Below are 11,789 nucleotides of genomic sequence, written 5' to 3'. Positions count from 1 at the left end.
GGGACAGAAAATAGTGGACAAATAGGAGTATTTTGTCCCTCTTGTTCTGGTTGTTGTTTGAATATATCAATGGAAAAACACTGGAGCTCCCACACAAGTATGCAAAACTACTATGCATATTGTTGCGTTATGTAATACTGTAAGTCAAAGTGCAGATTGCCATTGGAGTCACTCCGAAGCACACGCAGCTCACATTGCAGCACTAATGATTATTCACTGTCACTGTCAAATTAAATTGGACAAGATTAATGCAAACCAAATTAAGCTTCTAAGAAAATGGCCTGAAATCGCTTTAATAATAGTGTTTGTCGACCGGTGACAAGCCTACTGCTGTAAAGGTTAGGACTTCTGGTTAGGACTTAAGAACATAAAGGAGTTTAATGAAAGGAGAAATGATTTGTGTTATTTTGGTGAACAAATGAGTTGATACTTGGATTTGAATCAGACTTAGTTGAGGCTTGACAGCAACAAGTATTGACTTGGTAAAATCCTTAAAGGGACATATCAGTGTGCTTTCAAGGTTTAGCTCTTTAACTACAAATCATGTATACTTAATATTTTTGCTGAGCATTTTGATTATGAGTTGAGTCTTTTATGTCAGTGTTACATTATTGGTGCAGGTAGTGCAGCTTTTTTTTATATATATTTTTTATATTACTTTTTGTCTTTATTAGACAGCTGAAGATCGACAGGAAAGAGGAAGAGAGATAAAGGGGATGACATGCAGCAAAGTGGTCGGATATGAATGGTAATGCAGTTTAACACTGATCTGAGAAGTCTGCACTGTGTGACCTCTTAACAATACATAACAATGTACCGGTAACTCTGACGAACATTATTACACTTGATCACTGTGATGGATTACACAACTGAAGCGGGGTTTTATAAATGCTGACGTCATGAGTTCATTGTCTCTATTTTTTTATTTTTTATTTAATCAGTTAACCGTTTAGTTATGTGTTGCGTAATATGAGGATCTACATGTTGTTTCAAAGCTTTCTCCACACGGTCATGACAAGAGTTGGGGGGTTATTTATTTAATTATATTTTTTGTTAGGAATCAGAATATAAATCTGTGTTAGTTTTTAGTTGTAGAATGTAGACTAAAGCCCCCAGATTCCCAGAAACAATACAAACCCAAGTATGATTGTTAAAAATTATTTAAAAAATACATAATACAGACAGAAAATAGTATAAAAAGTCCCCCATAACAGGAAATAGTCTGCTCAAAATTCATCCAAATTACTAAACTTAAACTAAACTTCCCACAGTTACTGAGTTCACTATTTGAGTTCATTGTACAGTTTTACGTTGTTTATATATATATATATATATATGGGGGTCCCTTAAAGAAAAAGGCTGGGAACCACTGCCGTATAGAAATTAATGGAAATTAATTGCTGCCAAAAATGTCTTGCAAAATGTTTATTTTAAGTCATTTTTACTGAATTACAACTGAAATTAACCCCACTCACCGTAGGTCATGGTCACAGTTTTATTTTGAAAATATATCACTTCCGTGTTTAGGTTACTTAATGTTTTTTTTTTTTAACTTTATTAAACTTCTTCAAGTAACAAACAGGCATCAATGGATTATTGGAGTATACCTAACTACCTGCTATCTTCAAGGCATTTATAAATGCCACAAAGCTTGGAGCAACTTAAGAAAAATCTACACTAGTGAATCTGAACTGTACCTACAATTAAAATATAATAATTATTATTATTATTATTATTATTATTATTATTATTATTAATTTTACATCTTTGTTTTGGAGAAAAACACCAACATTATCCCCCCCAAAAAAAAAACAGGCTCAACAAGACTCAGTATCCTGTTGACAAACTGCGCTATACATTACTATCTTCAGTTCAATCTCACTCTTTAAGAATCCACTGCGTCGTTAATTGTTTTGAAATTGAACCTCAGACTTTTGATTTGTCTGCCTCGCTCAAAGTTTGTTGAAGTTTGCGCGTGCGTCGTGTGTGTGTGTGTCTGTGTGTGTGTGTGTCTGTGTGTGTGTGTTAGTCCACGCGCACTGGGGATTCCCCGCGTGACAGAAACAGCTTCGCCTTTCACATGTCAGTTCTTCCCCTTATCGCCTTTCATTGCTCATATGCTCTCCGCCAGGAGCTCATGCTGTTACCGGATATAGACGACGAAGCTGCTGTTTTTCGCTTCATTTACTTGGGTTTTTTTTTTTTTTTTTTTTTTAAACCCATTTCACGAATGGCTGGAATGGCCGCATATTAAAACTTTTTTTAAAAACAGCAGGAAAAAAAATCTATAATCGATAGAAAAACTTTAAAGAAAGGGGGCCTGTTGCTGCTGTGAGATAGTGTGTTAGTCGGTTAGTGGCATGAAACGCTCATTCCTCTGGTTTCACAAAGGAGCGGTGGTTTCCTCAGGTGTCAGCAGGCTGTCCTCGGAGTCCGGTCACATCACCGAGCACCGGGCTTTGTAGCCTTTAAAAAATCCTCGGGGGGAAGGCGGGAGGGGGAAACCCAGAGAGGGAGAGAGAGAGAGAGAGAGAGAGAGGGAGAGAGAGAGAGGCCACCGCCACCATGGCAAGCGACGACTGCAGGAAAGATGATTTGCTGGAGGATAACCGCACAGACTCGGGCATTGACTCGTACCGCTCCATACTGAAGCCGGAGGAGCCCCGGGAGCCGAGCAGCGACTTCACCGGGCCGAGGGACAAGTTTTCCACCGTGGAGGAGCGCCTGGACTCAGCCTACGGCTCCTCGTCCATCACGGTGGAGAGTCTGACAGATATAGTCGGGGACTGCACGATTTCCAACGCCAATGAGGAGCAAGAACACATCTCTGAACTCTCTGAACAGGAGGAGAACTTGCTCACGACTATTACTGAAGATGGAGACACGTATGTTTTTTTTTTTTTAGTTTATCTTTCTCAGTTTCTCAGTGTAAAAGAAAAAAGAAAACTATTTTCTGTGCTTGCTTTTGGGTCTCTGCTGAAAGGCCCACTGTTGCACACTGGTGGGTGAAGTTCAAACATGGTGCCTTGCATTTCTTCTAGAGTTTCTTGAGCAACTTTTTCACCAATAATGTTTCTCATTTAGTAGTCTGCAGTGTCACATTCACTATAACTGTTGTGTTCATTTGCCAGAGTAATTAACACTGTCAACACACAGGTGATTGTTTTTTTTAAACATGAGTAGCTCTGGTGGCTATGGCTGCAACTTGTAATCATTTAAACATCAGTTGATCTGCTTGGTCTATAAAATGAATAGAAAATAGTGAGAAATGCTCATCACAAGTTCCCAAAGATACCTTCAGATGTCTTTTGAGGAGCATTTGAGGAGCTGGAACCAGACAATATTTGTCATTTTGGCTTGAGAAACAGTGATTAACTGATTAAATTATCAACTCACTGAATAGACTTAATAGTTTGAGCTCTACTGTGTGTACTGTGTTAGTGCAAGCAGCTAATAATAAATAACGTTTTCTTCCACCGGAGCTAGTAGAACCTTAAAACACTTATAAATGGCAACGTATGTGTAAATCCGTTCTTCCCATGACTCTGGTTTTGAAGGGGATTTCATGGCGGCGTTGTGCTGCAGACTCTTTTAATGAACTTTGTCATGAATGCGGACGGGCCTCTCTAGTCAGAAAACAGAAGTGAAACAGATAGGCCTGGACTTCCCCATGCAGCACAGACAAAGCACATGCTGTGAGGCAGCAGTGTGGACGGCTTTTGATCCAAGAAACTTGTTCATCAGGATGGGACAGTGTGTGTGTGCACATGCTTTTTAAATTGGTGGATCCCATCATTCACTAGCTGCTCGCTCTCTCTCTCTCTCTCTCTCTCTTTTTTTCCTACCAGACTAGACATCTAGAAATGTCAGTTAGTTCCCTGTGCCTGTGGCTGTTTGCTGCCGTTCATTTCTCAGTTTGACTAAATGAAAGTGCTTTTTTTGTGTGTGCACACAATCCAAACACCTCAGCCTCCACACAGTCTTTATCAGCGCCGTGCCTTCTCTTGCGTGTGACCCACTCATCTTTTGTTGCTATGTCATCACGTCTGTTTTGACGTGAAAGCGCGAGGGCCCTGCTAATGACAACTGCAGCCACTGCTGGGATCCGGCAAATGATGTAGTCACAGCATTGTAGAAGTATTGTTGTGTCTCTGACCTCTTTTCATTTCCGCCTGCCGATTGTTGGGGCCACATGGTTTCATTATCACACTTATAGATACCTGGGATGGGAAAAAAACACCTGAGACATGCACCACACTCACTCACTGGGCTGCTCAGACTGTGAGAGAATCATGCAAACATAATTTTTCCCCCAACCGTGGGATTTTTTTTTTTTTTTTATTCATTCAAGTCTTACTCAAACCAGGAAGTCCCTTTCATACTAAGACGTTTGCTCACAGGGTAGATCCATTAATCTGGAGACATTTTAAGGTGGGATAAAGAACTGATTCTGCTTCATTTATCGTAGATATTTTAATCAGAAAACTGTTCAGTCAGTTCTTTTTCCAGTTTCTGGAAAGTCTCACTGGTTCATATTAACGGCTGCCATTAAGGATGAATCATTGTCTGGATTAGTTGATCAGCTGTTTGGTCTATAAAACATCAGGAAATACTGGAAATGCTCATCGCGTTTCCCTAAAACCAAAAGTAACATTAAAATTGCTTTATCTGTCCATAAAACAGTCCAAGATATTTAGTTTACTGTAATTTTAAGACAAGGCAAAGCAGCAAATCATCACATTTTAGAAGCTGGAACCATCTAATGTTTAAAAAATGACTTAAACAATCAATCACTAATGAAAAGAGTTGCTGATACATTTGTTTTGTCAATCGACTAATTGTAGTGCTCTAGCTATATTTAGTAATACAGTCCATAGATACAGTATGACCAGTTCTTTTTTTTATAGGCTTGTCATATCACAACATTACCTTCAACCCATAATATCATTCTTTATATTTTCACTTTATTCTGCTTTAAAGTTTTTAAGTTTACCTTTAAAATGAGCATATTTGCAATTTTGCAAGTGAAAGTTTTTGTGAAGATTTCTTTATTCCTCTTTTCTTTATTCATCATCATTGTTGAGTCCCCTGGTTATTTTTCTAGTTTTTATTTAAAAAAAACAACAGAGAATTTGTTCTGGATGTGAAAAATGGAAAGAAAGTGTGATGCAAGATAATACAAGAAAGTTTTATTGATCATCCAGCTAAAAAGTACAAGTGATGTGTCATCCATTGTGCTAGAATTTTAGACATGTCTGTGTTAAAGCAACCACTTTAACTATGATTCACTTGGTATTATTTTGGGTAATGATTCATGTCAATTATATAGTTGCATTTAACAGTTTTTTTTAAGGCTTAAATGTTAATAAAGAATAACAAGATCACACTGAACCACCAAAGTACAGATGAAACTAAAGTGTATAATATTTAACTTGAGATTTGTCATTGACTTCCTCAAAGCAGACGGCTGAATGAAATGTCTGCAGCAAGATTTTGTGGGAACGTTTGATCCCACACTGTCTGTCTCTGAATGGTTAAATGACATTTAATCTGAAATAAGAAAACCTCATTGGCGACCTTCAAGAGAGCGCAGTAACCGCCGTGTTATACGCTCGACAGCACACTTTATTCTTCAATGGGAAAAAAACATCCTTGTGCTGTTTTGTGACTAGAAATCAGGTTCAGCTTTAGCATTATTACAATCTTTCTACAGATGAGGCTGTCTTTGTGTGTTTTGGGTTTAGTCTAAATTAAGCACTAATGCTCTGTTCCATTTCCTGCTTTCTGCACACATTTGTTTGCTACAACTTCCCACTCACTTTGAGGTTGCTGTGTTTTCGTTTTGTTTTGTCATTGCTTAAAGGTTTTAAATGAGGACGCACCTGCTGGTAGGCTGTTTTAACACACCCCTTTCACTTACTTTAACTGCTTACTGTGTTATCTTTTACTACAAATGTTGGTATAGCTGAATACCCCAACTGCTAGATTTTGCCATTCTGCCCACTAAATGGGACATTTCAAGGTTTTCTCTTGAGATGAATAAAAAGGAAAAATAGTGAGGCAACATTTTCGGGCTCTTGTGAAATGTAGTCTTTTCTTTTTTTTCCCTCTTGCTTCTTATGTGTCTTAATTACTCAATTCAAGTAAGCCAGCATGTTTTTGCAAGCATAATAGATAAAGATGTTTATTTTCTTTTGCCACTTCTGTAGAATCCTGCACTTAGCAATCATCCATGAAGAAGAGTTCATTGCTCAACAGTTAATACAGCTATTCCCAAGAGAAGTCCTGGACATCCAAAACAATTTATACCAGGTAAGTGCAACATTGGTCTTTCCAGTACACCGGCATACTGCAGCTTCTGTTGGAATTTTTCAATCCAAAGCCACTTCCCCTTCATCAGTATCTAGATTTAGGAAACGGCAGCATTATTTATATCTTGTGTACTTCCAGAGAACTGTTGTTCCTCTTTATTTGCAGTCCGTCCTCTCTCAGGGACGTCACTGTGGGTGGTTCTAGCGTTAGCTCGTGAGGGACTTTGAATGGAAACTCCCCTCCTCTACCTCCCATAGAAATAGAACCACAGGGAGCTGTGGAGTGTATCCTTGTGTGGATGTGGGTGGAGGAATTGTTCCAGTCCTTCAAAATTACTCTTGCAAGTGCAGAAACCAAAGTGAAGAGGAAACGGACAGACTGTCAAAAGGAAACCTCAGAAGTTAAGACTCAGCACTTCATGTAGTGACTCAGTTTGAGTTGCCTAATTTGCTCTCAGTAGTCATTCTAAGACCTCACATTTGGAGACATTACCAAGAAGAATTGTTCTTCACCCAGGGAATCCACCCTCAGATATCTGCACGCTGATTAACAACCAATGATGTCGCATTTGTGGGCCATTTTTGTAGTTTTGTTGTGTTGCACTGATGTGATTCAGCCTCACTGCAGATTCTGATGTTGAATTAAAAACATCAAATCCATCATAGATAAGAAGCTGAGGTAACAAACCAGAATGCAATGCAAACACAAGATTTTGTTTTAGATAGAAGGTGCCACTCTCACTTTCTCAGCTGGATCAGTGCTCTGTCGGTCTCTTTATTCTTTAACCGTGTAACAGCTGAAAGCAACAGGTACAGGCCTGTTCTCTGGAGTTTGTTCAGAGGCATTCTGGGAAATGCAGGAGAATAGTGACTGAAGTAGAAACAGCAGGGCTACAAAAACACTACTTAAATGGAGCTGCAAGAAACTTATTATTTTCCTTTTTATAGAATATTATTTTTGATTAATTACTTATAGATTGTGAAAATGTCTTTAAATGGTTTGTTTTCTCCAACAATATTTGGAATTTACAATTTTATAAATCAGATGAAAACAGCAAATCCTCACATTGAAGAAGCTTATTAATCGTATTAGTCAGTCCATGAATTGACTTCATGCACTGGTTATGATGAATAAATAGTATTGAACTTGAGACATGCAGTTATGAGTGTATCACACATCATTTTTCCTTTGGTGATCCTCAGAGCCCCTTGCATCTGGCCACCTACCTAAACCTTACAGATGTTGTGAAGGGTTTGTTGGAGAAAGGGGCGGGCCTGGAGCTGCAGGACCAGGACGGGAACACAGCGCTCCATGTGGCCTGCCAGCATGGGCAGACAGAGTGCGCCAACGAGATGACCTGTGGGTTTTCCCCTAGCAAGTTGGCGCCGGTCCTGGAGACCCAGAATTGGAGAGGTGAAGAATAAGACTAACAATTTATTGTTATTTACATTTCTATGTCTCTGCCTCATCTTTGTGATTATTTGTCAGCTTTAAAGCATGTTTATTCTTATTTGTCTGCAGTTGCAAGGGTAACACAGATGTTTCTGTGGCTGTAGATTTGTAGTTGATCTATGTCTTCATGGTCTCAGATTTAAAAACAATGCATTTTTTTAATCACTGTTGACCTCAAAATGAGCTCCATGTTCCACATTTCAAACAAAATGTGTACTTGCAGGTCTTGCCTGTCTTCACTTGGCTGCACTGAACAGGCAACATCAGATTATGAACCTCCTGACGGAAAAGGGAGCAGACTTGAATATCCAGGTTAGTCTGTGAAATGACTTATTACTGCATCATCTTGGTTATTATAGATATTATTATAAAGGGTTAATCTGTACTGAAACCTTCCACTCACAGAACAGAAAGCAAAAGCTTTTTGTCCTCCTGTAATTCTCTGTGAAACTGCCTTTAAAATAAGCTTCAAGCTGTAAACCTGCAGCCAGCTGACCCTGACTCTGACCTGTAAGATTTAAGATACACATCAAATATTATCTCTTTTGAACACGTGAATCAAGTTTAATTAATCTGAGTAGGGTTGCCCTGCAGTATCTTATAATTTGATCCAGTAATGTTCCAGTATTTATAATCACACTTATCCCTTTCAAACTGTTTACTGCGCCCGGCCTTATGTTGTGATCCTGTCTATAAATCTGCTGCACCTGTGCAATGCTGATAGTGATATGAGCTGAGCTCAGAGCTTCCTGCAGGATTCACGGAGACATAATTAGATTTGAGATATGATTAGGCCGGGCCGGCCAGCCACTCTTAACTTTCTATTGATGGAAGGGGACATGGTTGGTCCGTCCAGAAAGTACCCCAGACATTCCTCTCAGTTTAAATCACCACCCAAACATATCACTCTGCCTCACATCCGGTTTCTTCTTCTTCTTCTTGTTCTTCTACCTCTTATTATTGTTATTATTATTATTATTATTATTATTATTATTATAAGTAGTAGTACTAGAATTATTATTATTATTATTATTATTGTTGTTGTTGTTATTATTAATATTATTATTAGTAGTAGTAGTAGAATTATTATTATTATTAGTAGTAGTAGTAGTAGAATTATTTTTACCATTCTTATTATTATTTGTATTATTATTGTTATTATTAGTAGAATTTGTATAATTCTTATTTTTTTTATTGTTATTAGTATTATTATTAGTGTTCTTCTTCTTCTTCTCCTCCTTAGTATTATTGTTGTTGTTGTTGTTGTTGTTACTGTGTGATTTTTTTTCCCCAAGCTTTCAGAATGTAAAATTAAAAGTAAAATATAGATAGATAGATATCAAACTAACAGAATTATTAAAATTAGATAGTCTTACTTTATTGTATGGTGTTTGTGTAACTCTGGAATGTGTCTCATTACTATTTTCCATCTCCACCCCTCGCAGGAAGGAACGAGTGGCAAAACAGCTCTTCATCTCGCCGTTGAGCTGCACGACATCACGTCAGTGAAGCTGCTGCTCAACAGGGGAGCCAATGTGGACGCTGCCATGTTTAATGGCTGCACACCTCTGCATCTCGCCGTGGGCAGACAGGACGCAGACATTGCCAACCTCCTCTGCCAGTCTGGCGCTGACACAATGCTGCGAAACATGGAGGACGAAACGGCGCTGGATCTGGCTGACGGCAATGATGATGTAAGTTTTTGTGACTAACAGTTACAGGTACATCTACTAACAGGTACAGGGATGGACCACTATACATATTTTATAGCTTCTTATTCTGTGCCATAGAGCTCCACTGTATTATAAAACAGGAGTTCCCAAACTTTTTCATGCCTAGGCCCCCCCACAAAAGATGCACATTAGAGAACAGACCCCCAATTTGCCTTGAGGAATCTCCTCTGCGTAATTAGTTTTTAGGTCTGAAGATATAAAAAGTCTTCATTGCCAATTAATTAATTTGTTAGAAACTGCAGTACCCAGCTCTTTGAGGAAATTACTCAGCCCTTTTAGAACATGTAACTGTATATTTGTGACTTGTTTTTTTAAAGATTTATAGATCCAGTAGAAAGAGCTTGGGACTGTAAAAGATGGGACTATAACATATTGGTGGTTTTTGGTCCTAGAAAATATAGAATAACAAGTATTGTGAGTTCTACTTTCCTCTTGCACTAACACTGGATGTCAGATATTTAGCTTTTCCTATAATCTGACCGCAATGAACAATTAGTAAAAACTTGACCTTGTGTATCCTTTTCTTTCAGATTCTGGCTCTATTTCCTTTTGACGACATCCAGATTTCTGGGAGGTCGGTGGTCAGTGTGAAGTTTTGAGCTGAGTCATAGGCTGAACAACAATCTTAACATTGTCTGGAGCCTCAGTGCGGATGGAACCTTTTTTGATAAAAAAAAAAAAAAAATGTATTTGAGCTGACGTTTTGTAGTAAGTTCTGATTTGATCTGTATTTAGCCATTGTCTAGTCAAATATGCGCACGAGATAAATCTGAGTGATTCTGCTTAACTGAACACTGATAAATCTATTGGCTCAGTTACTTTGCTTCCTTTCGCATGCCTCCCTGGAGGGGTTGCAACAAAAAGCCACCTCAATGTAAGTGCCAAGCTTTCTGTCAACATTTTCAACGTCCATAAGAAATTCTACCTCTTGATGACATTAACCTAATTTTAATGGCTAAGAATGGAACATTCAGATCGCATTGTTTCATGATTTTTCAAACTTTAGCAGTGCTACCATTGCATTTGTATCATAACATGTTTATATCTCTGAAAATGTGGCCTTTCATTGTGCAGAAAGAACTCGATCCGAGGCTAAATTAATCTTCCATTTACTAACAGTGTGCTGCCAAAAAAGGCCTGCAAACTTATGAAGACAAACTAGTCACCCCCTCGCTATTTGTTAAGAAACCAGTTGCCCACATAGATATGTAATATGTAACGCACAGTGCAGCTTCACCTTTTAGATTTTCTGGGTTTGCTTCTTCATATTGTGAAACAGTTTTCTCTATTTATCTCATCTTTAATCTGCAATAAACTGTTAATGTTCTTTGAGGTGTAATAACACTGCTGATTCTAGTTAATATAAGCAGTTCATTTATTTTGTAATAAAATAAAAACAAAAAAACTCAACACATATTGTGCTCTCTTCTGGGTTTAAATTTTCAACCTTTTTGTTTACGTGTGTCAGTGGTATGAGTAATATCTGTACACTCCCAAACTCAAGATAATAAGTGTTTGTGTGCTTCATAAAAAATATTTCAGACATGCAAACAGACAGTCATGTGATGAGTATGATATGTTTAGGGTAAACTGTAATGAGCAGACTTCATGACAAAGCTCTCTCATAAAAAACCCCCTAGTTCTTTTATTTATTTCCTGTTAGTTGCTTTTGTAAGGTGCATCTTTTGTTTCCCTGTAAGTGGTTTCTTCCTGATGGCTCCTTTTAATACAATGACTGTGGAGCGTCTGGAAATTCCACTGTGCCGTATCTCCTATAAGCACGTGCCCGGAGCATGACGGGTTGAATAATAAACTGGCCAAACCTCCTCACTTCATGTTCATATTGGATATTAGCCAAACTAACTCTCAACGCTTCACTTAATCTGAGGCAATTAACAGTTTCCTCTGGACAGGTAAGCGGTGTTGTAAGGGCGTGACAGTGGCCGCTTTATATTCACAAACAGAACTTATTATGGTGTCAGCTTCTGACTGTTGACCACAGACTGTGGTCAACAGCTAGAACAGAGAGTTTTGAAACTTTGGCTACTTCCCCATTGAGCCTATAGCATGGAGCTATTTGTGTTATATATATATATATAGTGTAGGTCATGCTGGTGTTGCCATAGGCTACGTTAAGAACTGAAAGGTGTTGTGAAATCTTAGATAAGTCAGTTTCACCTATTATGAAGTACTCTCCTGCATACTATATATATATATATATATATATATATATATATATATATATATATAGTGATACACAGTTAAGACTGATGGTGGCATTAGTTGTGTCCT

The 11,789-nt window shown here is 38.2% G+C and overlaps 1 protein-coding gene across 1 annotated transcript; it reads left to right on the top strand.

The window, feature by feature from the left end:
* The first annotated feature begins 2,100 nt into the window (after positions 1 to 2,100).
* nfkbie (nuclear factor of kappa light polypeptide gene enhancer in B-cells inhibitor, epsilon) lies at positions 2,101 to 10,907 on the top strand. Its single transcript, XM_051408650.1, has 6 exons — positions 2,101 to 2,885; positions 6,210 to 6,312; positions 7,515 to 7,725; positions 7,988 to 8,076; positions 9,210 to 9,458; positions 10,028 to 10,907. Exons 1-6 carry the CDS (start codon positions 2,566 to 2,568, stop codon positions 10,094 to 10,096), a joined length of 1,041 nt encoding a protein of 346 aa, XP_051264610.1. The 5' UTR covers positions 2,101 to 2,565; the 3' UTR covers positions 10,097 to 10,907.
* Positions 10,908 to 11,789: the final 882 nt, after the last annotated feature.

The sequence above is a fragment of the Dicentrarchus labrax genome, unplaced genomic scaffold (assembly GCF_905237075.1).
Source record: "Dicentrarchus labrax unplaced genomic scaffold, dlabrax2021, whole genome shotgun sequence".
NCBI classification, from domain to species: domain Eukaryota; kingdom Metazoa; phylum Chordata; class Actinopteri; family Moronidae; genus Dicentrarchus; species Dicentrarchus labrax.
Note: the sequence above shows the minus strand (reverse complement) of the source record. Positions and strands in the feature narration are given on the sequence as shown.

Coding starts and splice junctions, on each gene's coding strand:
- nfkbie (XM_051408650.1), top strand. CDS start 2,566: ATGGCAAGCGACGACTGCAGGAAAGATGATTTGCTGGAGGATAACCGC. Junction 6,313..7,514: donor TCCAAAACAATTTATACCAG/GTAAGTGCAACA, acceptor GGTGATCCTCAG/AGCCCCTTGCATCTGGCCAC. Junction 8,077..9,209: donor GAGCAGACTTGAATATCCAG/GTTAGTCTGTGA, acceptor CACCCCTCGCAG/GAAGGAACGAGTGGCAAAAC.